This window comes from Oxyura jamaicensis, chromosome 12 (genome assembly GCF_011077185.1).
Source record: "Oxyura jamaicensis isolate SHBP4307 breed ruddy duck chromosome 12, BPBGC_Ojam_1.0, whole genome shotgun sequence".
In the NCBI taxonomy this organism is placed as follows: domain Eukaryota; kingdom Metazoa; phylum Chordata; class Aves; order Anseriformes; family Anatidae; genus Oxyura; species Oxyura jamaicensis.
Window position 1 is genome coordinate 8489486 of NC_048904.1, and position 21227 is coordinate 8510712.

The 21227-nt window shown below is 49.9% G+C and overlaps 2 protein-coding genes across 2 annotated transcripts in view; one reads left to right on the top strand and one right to left on the bottom strand.

Annotated features, from left to right (window-relative positions):
• Positions 1–280: 280 nt before the first annotated feature.
• On the bottom strand, positions 281–12188 carry C12H3orf18 (chromosome 12 C3orf18 homolog). Its single transcript, XM_035338050.1, has 5 exons — positions 12136–12188; positions 8990–9396; positions 7532–7557; positions 5752–5881; positions 281–3338 (listed from the first exon to the last, which is right to left on the bottom strand). Exons 2-5 carry the CDS (start codon positions 9221–9223, stop codon positions 3258–3260), a joined length of 471 nt encoding a protein of 156 aa, XP_035193941.1. The 5' UTR covers positions 9224–9396; positions 12136–12188; the 3' UTR covers positions 281–3257.
• A 175-nt stretch (positions 12189–12363) lies between these two features.
• HEMK1 (HemK methyltransferase family member 1) overlaps positions 12364–21227 on the top strand; it is a 31204-nt gene continuing 22340 nt past the window's right edge. The window contains exons 1-4 of the mRNA XM_035338048.1: positions 12364–12384; positions 13480–13919; positions 14383–14474; positions 15266–15359. Of these exons, the coding sequence (XP_035193939.1) occupies positions 13665–13919; positions 14383–14474; positions 15266–15359 (441 nt within the window). The 5' untranslated portion in view covers positions 12364–12384; positions 13480–13664. The remainder of the gene's footprint in view (positions 12385–13479; positions 13920–14382; positions 14475–15265; positions 15360–21227) is intronic.

The following is a 21227-nucleotide window of genomic DNA, read 5'->3' on the forward strand; positions in this document are numbered from 1 at the left end:
CCTTCTGCATTCTGGGTGCCTGGGATGTGCTAGGCTGGAAGCGCCCGCCTTCCTGACTTCTCCACTAAGCCTTCCCATAGGGCTCTGAGTTTCCACAGAGGAATACTAAATCTTTAACTCCGCAGAGCTTGTCGTTTGAAGTTTTTGATGCTTACTTCAGACTTTGAAAGATTAGGGGAATTCACTGTGTACAAAGTTACCGACAGGTACCAAGGGTGTACTCCAGTTTTCCCTGGAAAATGTAAATAGTAGGGAAAAAAGAAAATCACACAAAAGAAAATTTTCATGTAAATACTTTAATTATATTTAAATGCTTAAGACACAGAAACACTTGAATTAAATTACATCATAATGCTTCTGCTACGTTGTACATATGTCCAAGAACTGTGAGTGAAGGCGCTATTGAACTAAAAGAATACTCCAGTACAAGCCCAGCAAATACCCGTAATATTCTTTTAGTCTTATTTTCTGTACTCCTTTAATCTAAGGGCAGTCATCACAGGACAAAGCCTACCACTGCAGGAAGAAGGGTTAAAGAGAATTCCTCTGCAGGTGTGTTTGTTACATGGGATATCTCAGCATTAACGTGGAATGAGGTGCCTGTTTTTGTACCTGAGCTGGCAGATGCACTGCTTGGCAGCTGCCTGTGCAATACATGGAGTGGTCTGAGGCAACAGCCAGCTTATGGTTGCCTTTTGTAGAGTGTAAAATGACAACAAAGTTCCAGTGCTATGAGTTCTAGGGGTTGAACGCTTGCAGGTTAGGGCACCATTGCCACCGCCTGCATCCCCATCCTGCTGCAAAGCACAGGAGCATGGCGGGCAATGATGTGCCAGCTGCTGAAGGGAAAAATCTGACATCTCTGTGGCTGGCTGTCCTCAGGGAGCACTCGGAGGAGATAAAGAGATGGTAAGTTGAGGCAGGGGTGGGGAGGGGGTTGCTTTTTTTAGCTGGTCATGTAAGCATAACCTCTGGGAAGACCCAGAGATGGTGGCCTCCAAATTCTAAGGACCTACACCAGATTACACCAAATATTTGTACCCACACCCCCTTCCAGCAGTCTCCCTGGAGTGCAAACCTCAACAAGCTGGGAATGCCTCCTGCTGTATCTACCGGTTATAAAGGATGGGCCATTTTCTACACGTGCTGACACTCCTAGCCTTACCACACTTTCAGAACTCTCTGGTTTTAAAAAGGAAGGGGGATACTGAAAAAATAAAGCAACTGCAAAAATGCCATTAGGGAAGCTGTGTAGTGAAGAAGGTAGAGCTGGTGAGTAACTGTTCACTGTGGCAGGGGTCAGTGGCGTGTGCACGGGAAAGTGTTTGCATCTGTGAATAGCAAAGGAAAATCACAGTGGGAAGCAAAAAAACAGGATCTGGGAGAACAAAAACTAGCTAGCAGGCCCAAAGTTGCAACAAAGCACGTGATACCTGAATTACTACTCAGTGAAACACCTCCTTGCATAAAGCTCACCTTTAGATCCGCATTCAAATTTTGGCTGGCCCTGATTCCCTTTTAACTGGTGCTGTGGATGGAATAGGATCTGACAAATGCATGTGCTGCAGAAAAATCAGTAGGCGAGTAGTATATGACTGGGGACTGACGCTTGCGCACCACTAACGCAGCAGTGAGACAGTTTGATTTGTGCATTCACCTCCAGGGATCTAAAGCCACCACCCAACCAGGAGTGAGGGTCGATCTCTGGCAGCAGGTTAGCAAAAAGGAGCACCCCTTCCCCCAGATCATGCTGTCTGAACGGGGTGGGCAGATGCACATCCCTTCTTTTGATTTTCCCGGCAGTTTCATGACCGAGGCATGGGGCAGGGAGCATGGGGCACCTTCCTGGTGCTGTGGTTGTTCTGGACCCTCCTCTTGTCCTTTCTGCCATGCTCTTTGTTTGCGGTGTGAGAGCCCAGCCTGGACCCTGCTGCCAGCCCCTGGCCACTGTGCTGGCCAGCAGCACTCTAGGCTGGTGGCCACCAGAGGCTCTGAGGAGGACAGCCCTCATGCTGCACTGCAGCATGCCAAGGTGGCCAGAGATCCCTTCACACTCTCTCTCCTGCAGCCCTGAAGGACATGCAGGCAGCAGGGTGCTTCAAGGTTACAGGTTAACTGCTGGCTTACCTGCTCAGACCCACCTTCTGCACTAGCAGGTAACACGAGCAAAGGCTAACACAAAACTCTGTTTCCTTCAGCAGGGAGAAGACTGACTGCAGGTCCTAGCAGGTAAGGAAGCAACCACATGTTCAGCCACCTCTAGGCACACCTGTTGCAATGTGGAGCCAATACCTGTTAATCCTCATTCAAAAGAAAAAACAAAACAAAAAAAAAAACAAAAAAAAACAAGGCTTAATCTTCTCTCTGCACTGTAAAAACTTCCCCGAGCTGAAGCCCAAAGGATACTGGGTATCAGCCCCAGTTCTCTTCAGTGCTCAACTCCTCTCTGGCTCAGGCACTGGTGTTCCCATGTCAGTGGCAGGGAGTCATGTAGCTAGATGTGACAGCCCCTGCCTCTAGCTGTGTGAAATCCCCTCTCTACATCTGGCAGCCCTGATTTGGGATATTCACAGATTATCTCCTCAGTTAAGAAGTTACCAGCCAAATGTTCACCATTTCACTTTTTAGAACTATTGAATTCCCCGTGCTGCAACATCGGCCCAGGCTCACATTTATCAGCATCACACATGCCACAATGGGATAAGCCCATGGTGTGTGTTTTCCCTTGCGTGTCCCAGATTACCGCTCAGCTAGGAGAGTCAGCTTTCCCAGCTCAAAGAGGCTTTGCCACCAGTCAGCCCTCCAGGATCTGCCAAAGCTGCACAGGGAGGCTCATTCATCGCTTTCCCAGGGATCTGGTGGCACAAAGTCAACAGGGAAGCTGTGTGAAACATGCACCTCTCCCTGACCCAGAGCGCTCACACGTGTGCTCCGATAAGTTACACTACAACAAAGTGGGCACTGTTCCTAAGCATGCGGCCTGGTAGATGGCGTCTGTCAGCACCAGCCCGGAACCCAGAGGATGGCAGCTCGGAACCCTTTAGTAGTAACGGACACATCAAAAAATGCTACTGCCATCACAAAGGGTTTTCTTCCCAAAGTGACGACTGTTCCCAGTGCTTGTGCCCATCTGTACCACAAACCAGCAGAGTGACCGGCTGGGCTCCGGGACTCAGCCATGCTCGTGAGAAGTCAGTGGCTTGTTGGCTCCATCCTCCCCAGTCTCGGCACAATCCCAGAGCAGGGGCAGGTATTGTTCATGCATTGATGGCATTGGCAACGTCTGTGAACACAAGACGGCTGGGTCTTTGGAGGGCTCCTTGATTCGTCAGCAGAATCTGCATTGAAGCAGTGAAAGATGAGACCCAGCAAGTCTGCTTTTTCTCGTGTGCATGACCCTGGGCACAGACTGCACAGTATCATAACTACATTCAGCCTCTTACTAAGGGCAGCAAAGCTGGTAGAAGGGCTGGAGGGCACGTCCTGTGAGGACACTCCGGTTGTCTGGTTTGGGGAAAAGGAGGCCGGGGGCGACCTCATGGCTCTGTGCAGCTCCCTGAGGAGGGGAAATGCAGAGGCAGGCACCAGTCTCTTCCCCCCAGTAACAGATCTCAGGACGCATGGGAACGGCACAAAGCTGCAGCAGGGGAGGCTCAGACTGGTTGATAGGAAAAATTCTTTACCATGAGGGTGGCCAAACACTGGGACAGGCTTCCTGGAGAGGTGCTGGATGCCCCATGGCTGTCAGTGCTCAAGAGGCATTTGGATAATGCCCTCAGTAATGGGCTTTAATTTTTGGTTAGATCTGAAGCACTTGAGAAATTGGACTTGATGATCTTTGTCGGTCTCTTCCAAGTGAACTATTCTATTCTGTTCTATTCTATTCTACTCAAGGTGGGGCTGACAGACTAACATGATACTACCAAGGCTGCAACAGAATAATACAACAAGCCACAGAGCAAGTCAGCACAACCATGCCAATTTAAAATCCCCACATCATTGGATTACAGAGTGAAGCTTATCCAGGACTCCACAGATTTGCCACGTGTAACTCACTGTTTTATATACTCAAGGCAGCATAAAAAGACTTGAAACCTCAAGAAGGCCTGGAAACATGCCACAAACTGATCTTTGGCTGCTGGTTTAGACTCCCTCTCATGTTCCATAAAATCTTTAAACTCGCGTACTTTCCAAGCAGAGGTGTCTGTGCATTAGCAAGCTCTGGAGGGATCTAAGGTATCCTGCTGGCCAGTCACTATACAGAAAGGATGCACTTTTACTGTGCTAAGTTTAACTCTGGCCTTGTCATTTCCCCTCTTTATTACCTGAAGAGAAGTACTCTGTGTGCACTGACAGAGGGCTCTGATGTATGTGCTGCTCAGAGAACAAGACCCTTTGCTTTTATACAGCATTATTTCTCTACTTTCCCAAACCAGTGTATAGAATATGCTCATTATCGTCCATATTCCAACACGTCTGCTGTGTGCTCTTTGCCAGGCTGGGAGCATCCTTCAAGGTAAATATTTTATAATTGCAGTTGTATTTATTTTATTCTTTCCTCCTTTCTGCCCACACCAAGCTTGCTACAGGTTATCTGAAGGTATAAAGTGTGTGGAAACCAAGACATGTTTGGGAGAATTCATGCTCCTAGAACTGGAAAAGCAAGGGCGATATGGAACAGCTGGAGGGGAATTCAAGAAAGGAGAGATGTCTACTCTAAGGGGAGGTAGCATCACTGGCTAAGAGACGTACCTGTTCCAACCATCCTTGCTGGCTCTGTATTACAGAAAGGCTGTTTGTGTGCGATAGTGGTGACAAAGGAAACAAAGAACACTGTGAAACTGGCTGCAATGGTGAGAAGCCCTTCTTCCCCCTTTCTCCTTCCTCTTGGTACAATGGGGAAGGAGACAGCATCTTGATAGAGACCCATCTGGACCATTAACCAAGAACAACTGGCATCAAGCTCTCTCCTAACTCACAAATGTAGGAAGCCACTGGTCTCTGACGACCTTATCATTTCTCAGTACACTCCATGCCTGTGAACACTCAGAAGTGGTCAAAGCAAAGCATTCCTCCCTTTTGCCCCAGTGCAAATAGAGAACTCTCCTCCCTTTCCTCTTTTTGAGCCATGCCTGCTCTGTGCCCAGCCAGGCTGGCCTGGAGGTGCTGACAAGATCAGATGTGCCAAGCCACAGCAATGCACAGGCTTTCTGCCTGCCTTCCTCAGGGCTTGCAACACAGTTCACTGTTAACAACTACAGGCTTTCCCTTCACAAGACCTTGTTTCACACTCATAGCTTTAGGCAAAACAGAGATACCTTAAAACTGGGTGGAAATGCTTTTATTTTCAGGGACAGGACAAGGGAGCCTCAGCGTCCTGTGAGCATTGAAGCCCCTTCTCCCAGAAAATGGCATTGATCCTACTCTTCCCCTGTGGTGCCCTACGTGGTAAACTGTAATAAACTCACCCTTAATTGCTGAAATTGTCCTGTTCTGTCTCATAGCTGAGTAGTGACAGCACTTACACTCCCCAGGCTCTTTGTCCTAGTTGCCTTACTCTTCAAATCATCCTAAGCACTCCAAAATGCTCAAGGTGCCTGTTTCCAGGGCTGGCTGAGATGGGGAAAGCCCTCATGGAGCCTCGTATGGTTTCCTTACAGCAGAGCCCTACAAAAACTCCTTAGCCCTGTAACAAAAGCAGTGCAGGTGCCAGTGTCTGTTGTAACAGGCTGGCTGGCCGCAGCTGCCTACCTTGCTCTGGGACGCCTGGGAAGATGCTGCATCTCGCCCATGTTCAAGCAGCTCCTGCTCCAGTTCATCCTGCTCTTCGGTGGGATCAAAGTTGTACATTGGCATGAGCTGGTGCCGTAGCTTCTCCAACCTGCCACAGGAGGGAAGGCAAAGGGTTGGTAAAAAAAATCAAAAGTCAGAAGGACAAGACGCTCAGGCTGCCTTCCCTGCTCCACAGATAAAGCTTTCTGCATACTGTTTCTCATTCTGCATGAGGATTCAGCTCTTTTTGCTGCTTTCTGGATAATGGTCACATCCCTGCCCTGTGGGGAGGAGGAGAAGAACCTACTACACACAACTGGAAGATGCCCCAAGTGCAGCTCTGGGGATCAATTGCCTTCACTAATCTGTGTTGGCAGGCATTATGCACGGAGGAATCAAACGGGGATTTTAAGTATCTGCAGACGTAATAAAGCTCAGAACAAGCTCTATTTCATGGGAGAAACAAGAGGGTGGAATATACTGACTAGGCATTTTGCAACTCCTCTCCCTGCCCCTCTGCCATGACAGCCAGTCCTGCCACATCACAGTATGCCTGCCAGCACAAGTCTGCTTTTAGCTCCAGCGACCTAAGAGCAGTACTTCAGCTATACCTGTCAAACTGTATTCTTGACGGGAAGTATATAATAACAAATAGAAAATAATACACAGAAATATAATAAATAGAAGATAGGAAATAGAGACTGGCGGGAGGCTGATGCATGTGGACAGGTTGTTCTTACCCTTGTATCATTGCTTCAAGTGGCAGAGCTATAAAGCATGACCGCAGAGGGTCTGCCTAAATAGCAGGCAGGTCAGTGATGGAGGATGGATGGGTGGCCATGCTCCTGTGAAAACACTTAAGCTGTAGCTGAGTTTTGGGGCTTGAGAAAAAGGAAACACCCAAGCTCTTACTGGCAGTGTCACCACAAATATCTATTTTGGCAAGTGTTAGGATGCCACATTCCCTCCCTGCCTCTGTACAGGTTTGCCAACACAGCCATTATCTCCAGCAGCGCTGTTTACAGGCCAAGCATTAGCTTCTCCTGTGGCAGTACCCAGACCTGGGCTGCACGGGTAGGCTTGGAAATTTCATAGTGGGCAACAGCACTTCTAGAAGGTCTGTGGCCCTGCCACAAGGAATCAGACAGGGATCACCACAGCTAACAGATCTTCACTGCCTCTGCTGTCAGAGATGGAAAAAAACAAGAAGTGCATCTCCCTGCATGCTGCTGTCTCCTCCACTTTCAGATGGGAGCTTAACAAGGAAATTAAGTCTCACGCTAGAAAGCTGCATTTCTGCACTATGCTGCTGGCGTTGGTGTGACTGCAGCTAAAGAGGCACTTGCAAGGCCACTGTCATTGGCTTGGGCTGTTGGGAAGCCCAGAGATCTGGGAACAGTTGAAATGTGAGACCCATGCCTCTCACATCAGAGTTTCCAGCTTCTTTATACACTCCTGATTGTTTCCTCTTTTTTAGTGCATTTCACAGATGAAGCATGAAGAGCTTACAGGATCCCCAACCTCCTCCTGCTCAACAATGCTGTCCTTCCCAAAGCTGCAAATGAGCCTTGGAAGCTCTGGTGCTAGAAGGCGGCGTGCAGAGTCCCTGCTCCTGCCTCATTCGCATGCAGCCGGCTGCCCGTATGCTTGCTCTCAGACAGCTGTTCCTTACGCTCTCCCCATCTCCTGCTCTACTTCCTAGCTCTACCTGGATTTTGAAACACTGAGTTCCCTTCAGCTACCAAGAGATGTTACTCACCTCTTCCTCTTCCTGATATACAGAACCTGAAGGAGAAAGAAAACCATCATTACAACAGTCCCAGTAGGATGGAGATCAGCTGGGGCAAGAAAATTTCAGTGCACAGCACATAGAAAGGAGGTGTAGCAAGTCTGATGTCACTGCGCATCAAAGCGGAGGGAAGGGAGAAGTGACAACTGAAATTGACATTTCATATACATCAGTGTAAGCTTGATAGCACATCCAGTCTGACACTGAGTGCTCGAGTGGCCTTTTATTAGGTGTGTTAGTAGTAGTCAGAGTATTAGGTGTATATTAAGTGTAGCTTAGCATGTTTCTGGTGGCTGCAGGCCATACGTTGCAATTTAGGAGTGAATGAAGAACCTTCTATTTGTGGTTTTCATCTGCAGAGTCCTACAGCATAGAAGCATCGTTACCCCCTCCCCAGTACAAAGGGAAGAAGCAAAGAGGGCATGCTCAGTGACTTGCCTCATGTCAGCCAGTAAGAGTGGCTGGGCTGGGAGGAAAGCGAGGCTTTTGGCCTCCAGAGCCTTGTTCTGAGAACTACGAACGCTGGCTGTTGCTCTCGGGAACTTATGACCGTTTCCGGGATAATGTTTCCAGGTTCTCTTTAGGGGCTTTTGGAGAAACTCCTCCTTGGGCCCGCAATGAAATTTTGCAGTAGTCCCTCTCCATAGGCTCCTCTGCTGGTTGTATTAGTAGCTCTTCCTCATACGAGGAAGCTCTTCCTCATACAAGGAATGGGAGCTTGCTGCTACCTTCGTTCTCTGTTGGCAGGTAAACGATCTGGTTATATACTGAAAGAAAACTGCAGCACTTGCATTGTCTCTGTCAGACCCAGAACTAGTTTCTGAAAGCTTCTACCTAAAGCAGTAATAGCAACGTAAGTTACATGCAGCAAATCCTGGAGGACTCTGCTGATACCCAGCAAGCAGAACCTCAGAAATGCGGTCTAGAATGAGTCCAGTTACAATGAATTTAGGCTGCCTTAATTCATAAAGCCACGTCCACAGAGGAGATTAACACGGTTCAACAGTCTGCTGTAAAAGTTAAGTTGGATGGACTTTCTTGTGGGCCCCTGGTGTTGACAAGGTTTAAATCAATGCAGCTGTTCCAGTTAACAAGCCAGAACAGACTGACTTGTCAGTCTGCTGCTGCTTTGTGTTCTTTTAATTGAACTTCCTCTTGCTATTAAAAATAAATAGCGATGCTATATATGGATTCCTCTGGGCCTGCTGAGCAGCCGGCTTGGACTAGACCCTGGGGAGACTGCAGAAGTATTGGAGCACTGGATAAAGGCCTTAAAAAGAAAAGGATCTTGGGAACTATCAGTTCCCACCAGTTCTGGGTGAGCCTTTAATTTAACACACAGAAGTTATTCAAACCAAATCAGTCCCAGAGCCCCTTTGATACCCCCCACCCTCGACAGATGGAGAAATATTGAGCAGGGTCTCTTACCACAGCTACAGCCAACCCAATCACAGTAATGATCCCGAAGGACAGCAGCATTGTGCTCATGCCAGGTCCACTGCTGGCCACGTCTGGGATTTTGGTGCTGTTGAAACTAGTAGTCTCAGGGCTTACAGTAGCTGTTTCTGGTACAGTCACATCCAGAGTTGTTCCTGGGTCTGGCTTGGCCGTCGTGGTGGTGCTGTGATACAAGTCATGTACAGAGGGTGAGCTGTAACTCATCCTGCCAGCTCCTGGTAGCTTCTTTTACCAAGCTGTTGTCTCCAGCCTCTCAAGAGACGAGTTCCAGCTACAGTAGTGGAGAGCTGCCTCTCATTTCAAGGACCCTCATGTGAGACCTATCCTGTAGCATCATCGCTGATGGCTTTTCTTCATGGAACCACACTGGTTTCTGCCTTGGAAAGGAAGAGAGCAGACACATAGTGCAAATAGAGACAGGCACCTTTCCCAAAGCCTCCCAATTAACTAGCACAATTTTTGAGAGCAGCTCAGAAATGCCCACTCAAAATAAGGAAAAAAAATCAACAAACAAACCATTTTTGCCCTGAAAGAGCCTCCAAAGCCCTGCCTGATTCAGCTGAAGTCAGTGATATGCTCTCCCCTCACTACTTCAGCTCAGCTCCTTGCAGGCACTTAGCAGATGTGTGGGGCCAGCCTCAGAGCCCCTACCTTTGTCTTGCTTTCAATTTACAGAAAGTTACAGAGATCTCCTCAAGTTTACCAGTGAGAACAGATCCAGTAAAACAGCAATCAGCTCTGAGGCATCCATAATTCGTGGTGTTTTTCTACTGAATCTGAAGCAGGACTGCCCTGTTGCGATAGTCACTGCTGACTGGCAAGTCCCTGCCCTGTCCATCCACCCACTGTCCCTCAGCCCACGCACTCTGGAAGGCAGCTTCCTTAAAGCAGCGGGTTGCACTGGTCCCCCATCTGCTGCTAAAGATGGTATTTCTCAAGTCCCCCGTGAAAGCACCCACTCAGGCTTAGTCATGCACTGCTAATTATTGGTATTAATTTTAAAACGGGTCCCATTTTGGATTGCAGTTGTGAAATTTGACAGATCTATTCATGCTGAAAACATGAAAGGCTTTAATTGTTTTCATGCTTCTATTGTGGAAACCATCAGGAGTTGCAAAACACCATGGGATGATCCTATGGGAAGTATCTGCACAACTTTGTTTATAAAAATCACTGTATATAGCATTAGTTCAGCAATTGCTTCAGTGAAAACACAGCTACCTCTGGAGCAGACTAATACAGATCCAAGAACTACAGTAGCAGTCCTCTCATAATTTCTCTGTGCTTTAGCAGACGTTACATCTCTGAGCTGGAATGCAACCAGGACACAGGGGTTAATGAGCTCTGAATAGAAAAAGATGTGCTTGCAAAGAGAAATGAAGCCATTGTTCAGCTCTACTGTTCTATTCTGGGCAAGGTTATTGCGCAGTTCCCATTACTGTGATGCCTTGCTGCTGTCTGTAACTGCGTTAAGCAGCATGATTAACATCTGACACTAGCAACTGAAGCAGAGAAATCGCAGCAGGCAAACAGCTCCAGGCCTCCCCGCGGTCTGTCAGCAGCCCGACGAGCCATCTCGACTTGCACAGCACTTGTCCTGCATCTCCCCGAGCATGCAGACCTCTCACCACACATGCAGACCCTGTCTCACAGTTCCCAGTGAACAACTTTGTGAAGCAGGAGCTGCCGGGAGATCTCGAAGTGCCTGGGAGACTCGTGGAACATACCAAACTCCCGTGGGTTTCTAGAGAAATGTGAAAGCAGATAGCACTTCTGGCCTAGTGCCACCTGCCGTCACACTGAGACACGGGCTCCTTGTGGCTGAATGGGAACTCGTCCTTCACCGACCACCAAACCAGACAGCACCTGGATCCCACCACTGACTACAGTGGAGCTCAGGAGTGGTGGCCCCGGCCCAGAAATGACAGATTTGAAAGCCGAGTGCCACGGCAGCAGGCATGGCCCAGCAGGGGAAGGGAGGGAACTGCTGCACAGGTATGGGGCTGACACGGTGGCTGCCCAGAGAGAACCATCGATTTCTGCTATTCAGAGAAACCCTCCACAATGATACTTGATGTTTTATAAAAAGCCACAACCAAGGAAACAAAAATTGGAAAAGGAACCTAAGTGAAAGCAGTGAGGTAGGCCTCAGGGCTGCTCAAAGCATAGCTCTAGATCCCAAAGAGCTGCTGAATTTTGGAAGCATAACGCATTAGCCTCCATCTCAATTCAGTGTCAGTTTTGGAAAACCACTTGGATGTTGAAGCTGATTTCAAGGCTTTGGTAAGGCCCCCTTACATATGGGCCAGAAACGGCGCTGCTGTGCATTGCTCCTCTGAAAACAAGTTAGGTTCATATTAGCTGGCTGAAAATCTGGTCAACTGGGGATGGGGGGGAGGGGGCTGTTTGTGCTCTCAGCATCCTGCCCGTGCTGAAGGGTTCCCAAGCCCAGCTCTGTAAGTGGTCCTGGCTGAAGGGTTCCCAGCAGAGTTTAGATACCCAGGCCCTGGGCCAGCCGAGAGTATTTCTGCTCCTAAGCCCCTCCTGGCCCACTCTACAGGGGGGCAGCCTGGGAGGCCGAGCGCCCGGGGCCCACGGCTTACGAAGGGGGCGCGTGATCTTTCCCCCCACCACCTTCCTTTCCCAGCTGTCATCCTGGCGCCGGAGCCTCGACCTGCAGGCTGGGCACCGCTCCAGGTCTCCGACGGCTGCTCTAGGGCCAGGCACGGCCGCCGCCCGGCCGCGGGTCCGACGCGAGGCGCAGCGGGTCCGGGCGCTCGGCTGCGGCGAGCTGGCGGTGCTCCACCAGCCGCTCCTCGCACGGCCACAACCGCCTGGAGAAGGAGAACACAAGGCGCTGGTCGCTGCCTCGCACCGCCGCTCCGTGAGGTGGCCGCGCCGGGCGCTGCCGGCACCCCCAGCCCCGGAACGCGCCGGGGTCCACCCGGGGAGCGGGCGCGGAGCCGCGGCTCGAGGGAGGCCAGCGCCGAGCGCCGCCTACCCCGCCGACTGCCGGCCCGGCCGAAGCGACCCAGGGGCGGGCGGCCGCAGCTCGCGGCGCCCCTCACGGCCCGGCCCGGCCGGTCCCGTCCCACCCCCGCGGGGCCGCCACTTACTGAGCGCTGCCCGCGGGGCGCCGCCGCTGGGGCCGGGCCGGGGCCGCGCTGCCCGCAGGAGGGGGGCGGAACCGCGGCCGGTAAGCCCCGCCCCTCAGCTCCCAGTCCCAACGCGATTGGCCAGCGGCCTCAGGGCTCGGCTGGCGGTTGGACGGCGCTCCGTCAATCAGACGCGCGGCGGCTGAGGCGGCCCTTCTGCCCCGCGGCCGCCCCCTGGGAGGCCGCGCTCGCCTCTGAGGGGCCGCTGAGGTAACGGCGGGAGGGACGCGGCGAGCCGCCGCCTGCCCCGCGGCGGAGCCCTGCGAAGAAAGGGGCCGGGGAGCCGTGGGCTGCTGGGCTCCCCCCCGCTGCCGCCCCGGGCTCCGCTCCCTTTGGGTTTCCCGCGGGAGCCGCCCCGCAGCACGGGCGGGGCAGGCCCCGGGCTGCGCCCCGTGGAGCTCGGTGCCGGCGGCGGCCCCGCTGGGGCTGACCCAGCCCGCGCGGTGCTCGGCCGGGGGAAGCGGAGTTGGGGCCGCTGTGGGCTCGCTGGGATAGGAGCGGGTGCTGAGGGGAACCCGCGGGGCTGAGTCAGGGGGCGAGGGGCCTCGTTCCTCGTGGGTCGCGGCGGGAGGATGGGCGGGCTGCTCTGTTCTCCATTAAAAGGCGGCTTCGAGCGTGATGTTTAGCAGCTGTTTTATAAAGTTTGGTCTCCTAGTGGCTCAATGGTTGTCGTCTTTTTGTGTGCACGTGTGTTTGTTCCTCTCTGGCAATGCTTATTTTCTCTAAGAGACTGACTGCCCTTTGGCTGGGTTTGACTTCGAGGCTTTCAAGTGTTTCTCATTCCTCTGATTGCACCTCGTGAGCTTTTCTCCTTCCCTTGCTCTGTTAGCCCCCTTAGATGGAAACAATGTGAAAAAAACACAACCCGTGAGCTCAGTCTTCTGTGTGAAGCTTGGGACTTGGGGGCTTTGAACAGGAGAGGAAGAAAAGAGCTGGGAGAGACTGGAGGCCTTTGTGCAGGGAAGCTGGGTGACCTGTCCCGGGAACGGAGCTGAGGGAGGCCGTGCCTGTGGCTTGCTGTAGGCACGCTTGCAGCTGCCTTGCTGTGGGCACAGAGTGGCCTCCTCATTAGCTCTGGCCTGTGGAGATGGGCAGATCTGCTAGGAAATGGGTTCCAGTGGCAGAGCTGCTCAGCTGCCACCTGAGATTGTTTGGGGGTAATCCTTTGCTTCTCTTAGGGTGTGAGTAGCTGCTTTCGTACCTGTTGGTGGGAGGCGGGCAAGCAGTCTGCATTCTGTCAGAAGGGAGCCTATGACTTCTTGCTATCCTGGGGATTCAGGCCAGACTTTTCTGTCTTCTTTCTAGGCAAGCAAATCTGTAAGCCAGTGTCCTTTTCACTGTGCCCTGAGGAGAATCCATTGACTGTGACCAGCTGATGCTTAGCCACGGGGGCTTGTGCAACACCAGGTGTCCTGTGAGTCTCATCAGTGATTAGATCAGCAGACAGAAAGGAGGAACCCAGGTGGAAGTCAGGAGCTGACTTTGCAAGAATGAGATGCCTCACCCAGACACTGCTCAGGAGGTTCTTGGGTCTTTTGCCTCAGTGTGTGCCAGTGGGACTGAGTCAAAGCCCTGTCCGTGGCCCCAAGCAGTCATCTCTGAGGCAGAGCTGCAGCGCAAGACCCGGGCTGGTGACTGCCATTGAAGCAGCCGGCTACTGGCAAAAGGTGTTTGAGACAAATGGGATCCCTGAGGCACGAGACTCCAGTGAATACATCGTGTCATTTGTCCTGGGAGCAAAAACAGTTAAGTAACGGAAAAGGGTTAAGGTCTGTGTGGGCTCTTGCCTTGTTATTTTGAGCAAATCCCTTGCCCCCCTTTTTATTTCAGAAATAGGAGGTGGAACAACTTTTTCCTCCTTCAGATGACAGTGCGGGGTGTAGTTTATTAATGCCAATAAAGTACTTGGGATCTCTTAAATGCTTCCTTATATGTAACCCATTACATATACACTAGCACTGTGCTCTGACTTGTTTGGTGGAATGAATCCTAATTTTGCCTGTACTTCTGACCCCAAAAAGTAGTAGAACAGTTGTACAGGTTTGTTTTTAAACATACAGGTAGGCTCTCTTTAGTTGTTCAGGGTTTCCAAGAGTCTCAGCCATGTGTGCTTGTCAGTGTGCTGGCTCTGCCTGGAAGATGCCATTGCATCAATGCAGATAATGCTGAAGCTGCACAAATGGTCTGGTTTTAAAGTGATGTCTTCAGTTTCAGAGCTTGAACTCCGAAAAACTCCGTACTCCGCTTACAGCAGTGCAGCAGGTGCAGATCCAGCAGCTGTGTCACAGGCGACTAGAAAGGTAGGGGAATCCTCTTGTAGTCATTCCTTTGGAGAGTTTCCCTCAGGCTTAATGCAGCCAGAATGGTAGCAGAGGGAAGGCTGAAGACCATCAGTTGCTGAGGGGTCATGTTACAGCTAGTGCTGCATCCGTTTATCATGGTAACTCAAGTGAGCACTTGTTGTTGCTGACAGGTAGCAAGTCGTCTGTCTGTCCTGTGTGGGAACACAGAGGGTTTAAGAGATGTTACAGAGGAGCAGGAAACTGGCAATACTGGCTCTGATGCCCGTATGTTTTCATTAAGCCCTTCTGTGCTTACAGAATGTAACCGTGGCTTTCTCAGTCTCTCCTTGTATGTCAGATGCTCCAATCCCTTAATCACCTTAATGGCTCCTTGCTGGACTTGCTCCAGCGCATCCATGTCTGTCCTCTGCTGGGAGCCCAGCACTGGACACAGACAGGACTCCAGCTGGCCGGGAGTGACTTTCCCTTTGTAAATTCATGTTGTCCTTAATATGTTTGGAAACGATCTCCAGGATGATTTGCTCCATGAGCTTCCCCATCATCGAGCTGAGGCTAACCAGCCTGTAGTCCCCAGGTCTGCTGCTTGATGGCAAACTCATCTGTGGAAATGGAGCTCCTCCAACTCCCTTAGAGAGAGGGTGTGTACATGTTGTACAGGCAGTTGGGAGCCTCAGGGCTGTCTAGATAGCCACTCTCAGAGGTGTTACTAATGAGGTAAGCACAGTACTGAGAACTTTTCTGTTACAGAGCATAGTCGTAAAGTGTTTGTTTGCTTTTGCCTGCCACAGAATGCCAGTGCAGTATGTGCTTGGTGAGTGGGACTTCCAGGACCTGACTCTGAAGATGAGACCCCCAGTATTTATTCCTCGGCCTGAGACAGAGGTATGAATGTAGGGAACACAGGGGGGACTTGAATCTGGGCACTTTGTTGCTACAGATGTGCTTGGTGGGGTTACATGGTGATAAAAGGCCAGATTGCTTCTAAAACAGGAGCATCCTAAGCTCGTGACCTAGAACTTTTGCCATCTGGCTCAGAGCAGGAGATGTTGCAAACTATCATATCCCTTGATTCCATCCACTGATGGAAGGACTTGGCTTGCTCTCCTTATTTCTGCTATGGAAATGACTCCTAGAAGTTCAAGAACTTTCCTACTATATCCCAGTGGCTTAGTACTTTGATATGAGGCCAAGAATCTCAAAGTTGTCCAAAGTTGGTTAACAAAATCCTGCGGAAGTAGAGGGGTGCTACTGGAAAAAGATACGGGGCTCCAGAGAGCTTCCTTGTCCACGTGCAGATTAAGATGGTGCAGGCTGGTAGGAAATGGCACCTGCTGCTTGTCTGATGTCTCCCCAGAGGTTTCTGGCAGGCAATGAGCTGTACACTACATTGAGCTCTAGTTTCCTTTTGTGGGCTGGCACACGGGTAAGTTCTGACCTGGGTTGGAGTTAAATGTGAATGTCAGTTGTAAAAACACAAAGGACAGCCATTTATGATCAAGTTAAAGCTTTGTTTTACCATGTGTCCTTGCTGCTAGGGAAAAGCATAGGAAGTACACGGTGACGTATTCCCTGATATTAGCCTAGCTTTCATCTCATAAACATCCTAGTGACGAAGTCTCAGTTTACTGCTCCTCGAGAGTTGTTGGTTCTTTTTTATTGTTGTTGCTTGTTTTTTGTTTTGTTTTGTTCTGAGAATTGGTTTTATTTTTGCAGTGCATGTTAACTTTTGGAGATGGAGTAATTTCCATAGTCTGTCCAATTAGGAGTCCCAGAAGCTTAAGGCTGTGTCAGTGTCATTGTTATTTCTCTGATCATTTGACTGCTGTTTGGTGCCTGTTGCAATGTACTGGTAGCCTTTTGCTTAGGGGACAGTGCAGTAAAAAGAATGCTGTGTTGGGTGCGTTAAACACAGAACAACCAGGTGGTCCAAGGAGGTGATTCTCCCACTGTATTTAGGGTTGGTGCGGCCTCACCTGGCATACGGTTCTTGGCTCCGTGATCTAAAAGGGATGTTAAGGAACATGAAAGCATCCAGAGGAGGCAGCAAAGCTGGTAGAAGGGCTGGAGGGCACGTCCTGTGAGGGGAGGCTGAGGACACTCCGGTTGTCTGGTTTGGGGAAAAGGAGGCCGGGGCGACCTCATGGCTCTGTGCAGCTCCCTGAGGAGGGGAAATGCAGAGGCAGGCACCGGTCTCTTCCCCCCAGTAACAGATCTCAGGACGCATGGGAACGGCACAAAGCTGCAGCAGGGGAGGCTCAGACTGGTTGATAGGAAAAATTCTTTACCATGAGGGTGGCCAAACACTGGGACAGGCTTCCTGGAGAGGTGCTGGATGCCCCATGGCTGTCAGTGCTCAGGAGGCATTTGGATAATGCCCTCAGTAATGGGCTTTCACTTCGGGTTAGCCCTGAAGCGTTCACACATGTGGCCTTGATGATCCATGTGGGTCCATTCCAGCTGAACTATTGTATTCTTAAATTAAAAACAGTAAGGGATCATTAAAAACAGTAAGGGATCAGACAGAATGTCCTCTACTGACAATGTCAGAGGGGATGCCAGGGACTGAGTGGACTTTGGAGACACGAGGACCCCACTCTGCTTTTTCTGGGGAAGCAGAAAAAAGTATTGAGGAAGTTTGAAGAAAGGAGCAGCTCGCTAAAGAGATGATGCAGTCTGCAGGGTCCTTCAACTGACACCTCTAGCTATATAAAAGGCAAAGAAAACCAGTGCTTCTGTTATGCTTTTTGAGGAAGATGTTGCTATTGAAATCTGAGTGGGTTCCAGACAAAACCACCGAAATCCTGTCATCTCAGCCTGTAGAAGACTATTCGGAACCTGAGTCTTGATTTGGAGTGGAGTACCAGCAGTGGGTCCTGGGCCCTGAATCGTGGTAGTGACACCTTGTGCCCAGAGGAGGTGTGAGCTCTCTGTGGCTGCGTTTGGTCACTGTGCTGATGACGTTTGGAGCTAGGGCTCTGAGGAACACTTTTGCTGGTGGGAGCCCAAGATGGTTAGTTTTGTTCTTACTGATGGTATTTCTGCTCCGGTTGATTCAAGAGTGTGTTTCCAACCTCTAGCTCCCCATTAATTCCTGAATGCAATACGAGCACTAAAAGCAAAGAACTTGCATGTTGTGCAAGTCAAACCATCTGCTGACAAGGCTTCCTCTGGTGCTGTGCTCTGATTCTCACAGTACCAGGCTTCAAACAAAGGCTTATTGTGTACCATGGAAGCCAGGGTTACTAATGCCTGTGAGCATGGCTAATGGTGCCCACATGTGGGATTTTGGTGGAAGCATCTCTGCTGGCACAAACTGAAATGCAGTGTTCTGCAACACGCTGCGTTTGAAACCACTTAACGTACCCCGGGGCAAGCATCCCGCGTAAACAGCTTAACCCAAACCTTGTGTTTGTGGGAAAACTTGATGTGTCATGATACTTACCATGAAGGCACGTTTTTAGCTCATTTATTGTGAAAGGCCAGAAGCATATGATGATAGCTCAGGAATGAAGCTTCACTGTCCACTGACTTGACAGAGTAGTTCTGCCTCAGCAAACCATCTCAGCAGGTAAGACTGGAAGCAGGAGGTCAGCAGATGTAGTACACCTTGGCCTTTTTCATGGGGAGCAGAGGAGGGCTGCTCGGTTGGGAAGAAATTAGCCATGTAGCAAGAGAGAAGGAATGGGGGCAAAAAAGCCAGGTGAACGAAGAGCTCATCTAGAGTAAAACAGGTGAAAGGGGTGAGGGCTAGGAAGGGCTGGAACAAGCAGCCCTGCAGTCTAGGCCTGTGAGCTCAAGCCTGAATGGCTGCAGGTCCTGCATCTGGTGGCTTCTCTTCTGCTGAACTCTCAGCCAGTTCCTGTTCCTGTCTTCCCTTGAGATTTTATAGTGCATCAGGAAAGAGTCACCTGGTCTTGAGACCTGTGAAGTAGAGAAGGCATTCTGCATTAGGATTCCAGCAGGCTTTTGAGCAAATGGCTAAGTGTGCTTGGGTTCCTGCATCGCTGTAGTGCTTTTGCTTTGGCTACTTGTGCCCTTCTTCTGGTGTCTGAGGACCTTTTCGTGGAAGCACAGGTGGCTGAGGCTGGCAGCAGTCTCTGGAGATCCTTCACTCCATTGTATGTGTAAAGCAATGGGTCAGCTGGCGTGTAAAAAGTGGGACAGGGTCTTAGGTTCCATTGGGATGTTTTAAACTTTTCAGGTGATACAGGTGTAACTAAAATCAGCCACCCTTAAACTAAGTTACGAACTTTTCTGAGAGGATGGCATGAAGTAACGGAGCTGTGAATTCAAGAGATGACCACTCTCACACTGGCTGCCTGCAGTTCCTAGTGCTTTTATCAGGACTAGGGAAACTCACTGTACAAGTTCACAGCCGGGATGATTCCCTGATGTAGCACTGTGCAGGTGAACAGTCTTATTCCAACAGAACTGTTAAATTCAGAGTTCTAGGTAACATTAAGAACCTTTTATGTGCTGCTAGTGCCCCAGATGCTTTGGCACATGCCTCCTCAGCAGCCCAAACCTGGCTGCATTCCTTCGTACGCTGATGAAAAATACATCCCACCTAACCTTTTCCAAGGGCCTCTTTTCTACTGACACAGTTCATCGAGTTTCTGAAGCTTTTGTTGCATTTCCTGCAAACATCAGTGAATTGCTCTGTGGAGAGATGTGTTGTGCACTGGTGCCAGAAAACTGATCTCAATTTCCCAGACTTGCGTGGAAGGCACAAGCAGTCACTGGCATTTGTCAGAGCTGGAGGTGAGGGATGTAGAAAGCTCTGTTGCAGGTTTGAGAGAGGGCTGCAGAGTTTTCTGTTTGATTGTTTGTTTGTTTGTCTCCACTGCGTTGTTTTATCTGAAAGTAGATGTGGATGTAGCTGATGAAGCCTGCTTATGATTGTACTAGGGAAAGGAGTAGAAGAAAGATCAGACTAGCTTTTTTCTGGACTTAACCATCGTGGAGGCACGGTGAAGAATTCTGTCCTCTGCTGCATGTTTCATGGGTGTGTTTCGTTTAGGGACATACCTGTGATGTCTTCAACAGCATTAGGTAATGTCTGCAGCTGGCCATCGCAAAGCTGTTACACTGATCTTCATCCTATTTAGGAAAAAATATTCACAGCACAGTAAACCCTGGGGCTTGGGATGAGTCGTCGTCACCACGCAGGGAGCGTTCTTGTGATCTGGTGTTGGGGAGTTTTCTTGGACGGGAGGAGCTTGGGGACAAGATCCAGCTATCCAGCAGCACCTGGCGGGCCACTGCTTTAGGCACGAGGTGCTTCCAGGAACCATGTTCTGTGCATAACCAGTTGCACAAAACTGAGCTGCTGTCCAGATCCTTTCCCTCTGCTTCATTGGTCATCTCTGACTCGGAGCGTTGTGTGATTCTTTGGTTTGGGGTTTGCTTGTGCGTTGTTTAGTAAGAGTATTTTTTTCCAGATTTCCCTGGACTTTAAAACTGTAATAGAAATATCTCCTCTGCAAAATAATGAAGTAAGTTTCATCCATTGCTTTCTTTCTATTTAAGATTTGTTTGCAGCATTCTTAGGGCCACTAGTGCTGAAACTCTTCATCAAATAATAACTGTAAATAATCCATGTTCTTTAGGAAACAGTTCATTACCAACATTGATATCTCAGGTTCAAGTTGCTTATCTGTGACTGCACACACAAGCCACATGGCACATCTTGTCCTTGGCTGAGTAGATGTAGCAGCTCCCTACGTTCTTTCCTAGTGCAGGTACACAAGCAGCTGCAACATTTGCCTTCTAGTTATATTTTTGTAGCTTCTACAAATGCTCCTGTCTGCTAATTCAAACACTAAAAGGATGAGGAGGCATCTTTATCATGCATTTTTTATTCTGTGGTTACAACAGAGGGGTTCTGGCTCTTGCTTAGAGCTCCTAGGCGTATGGGTAGTGCTATGAAGGCAAGCGCAGTACGGCATAAACCACCACCGTTGTTTCTCTGGACAAAGAGACACGAGCAGAGAGAAGCTCGGTTGTCTGCTTTAATTTTACCCTGTGTGGAATTTGCCCCTTTGCAGTCTGTTTAGCTCGCTCTCTCTGGCAGCAGAGCCCTCTGCCATTTGCTCCCTCTGGGGATATCTTTTTCAGCACGTGTGGCTCTGTTCTGTTCCGTGGGGATGGGACAGGAAGCCCAGAGTGCGAAACTAGCAGGTCTGTTGAAGAGTGGGATGACAAAACTGTGCAGCCTTGGAGGAGAGTTGGTGCACTGTCCCCGGGCTCGCCTTCCTCCAGTTACCTGGCCCTCTGTGAGCAGAGCTTTGGGCTCGCTGCTGCAAGTGCTGGGGGTTTGCAGGCGTGTGGAGCCCAGTGTGTTCCATCTCCCAAGGCCATCGGTGATGACTGCGGGGGACTCTTGGGGTAACTTCTGTGATGCACCCAGAGTCACCAGAGCCAGGCTTTTGCTGTGCGTGTGTGTTCAGGACAAAGTCTGTGGCTGCGCTCCACCTCGTGAGTTACCTTGGTTCTGCACCTATTGTTGTAATGTCAAGGGATCCGTGTCTCAATGCTGTTCAGTCACTATTAATGCAGAAGAAAGCCCTTTTTCCAAAGCAACACCTAAAATTCAGGCCAAATTACCGACACAGCAGCTTTGTGGATCAGAGAAAAATAGGACAAAAAAGAGAACCCAGCCAACCGTGGGTTCTTTTTTTTTTTTTTTTTTTTTTTTTTTTTTAAATCCAAGTAAATAACAGCTAAATCAATCCTCACCATGACTTCATT

Bases quoted from the DNA above. Each gene is read 5' to 3' on its own strand.
- C12H3orf18 (XM_035338050.1), bottom strand. From the start codon at position 9,223: ATGAGTTACAGCTCACCCTCTGTACATGACTTGTATCACAGCACCACC. The intron at 7,558-8,989 runs GTAAGAGACCCT...TTTCTCCTTCAG, and splicing joins TTGGGTTGGCTGTAGCTGTG to GTTCTGTATATCAGGAAGAG. The intron at 3,339-5,751 runs GTAGGCAGCTGC...GCTTCAATGCAG, and splicing joins CCCAGGCGTCCCAGAGCAAG to ATTCTGCTGACGAATCAAGG.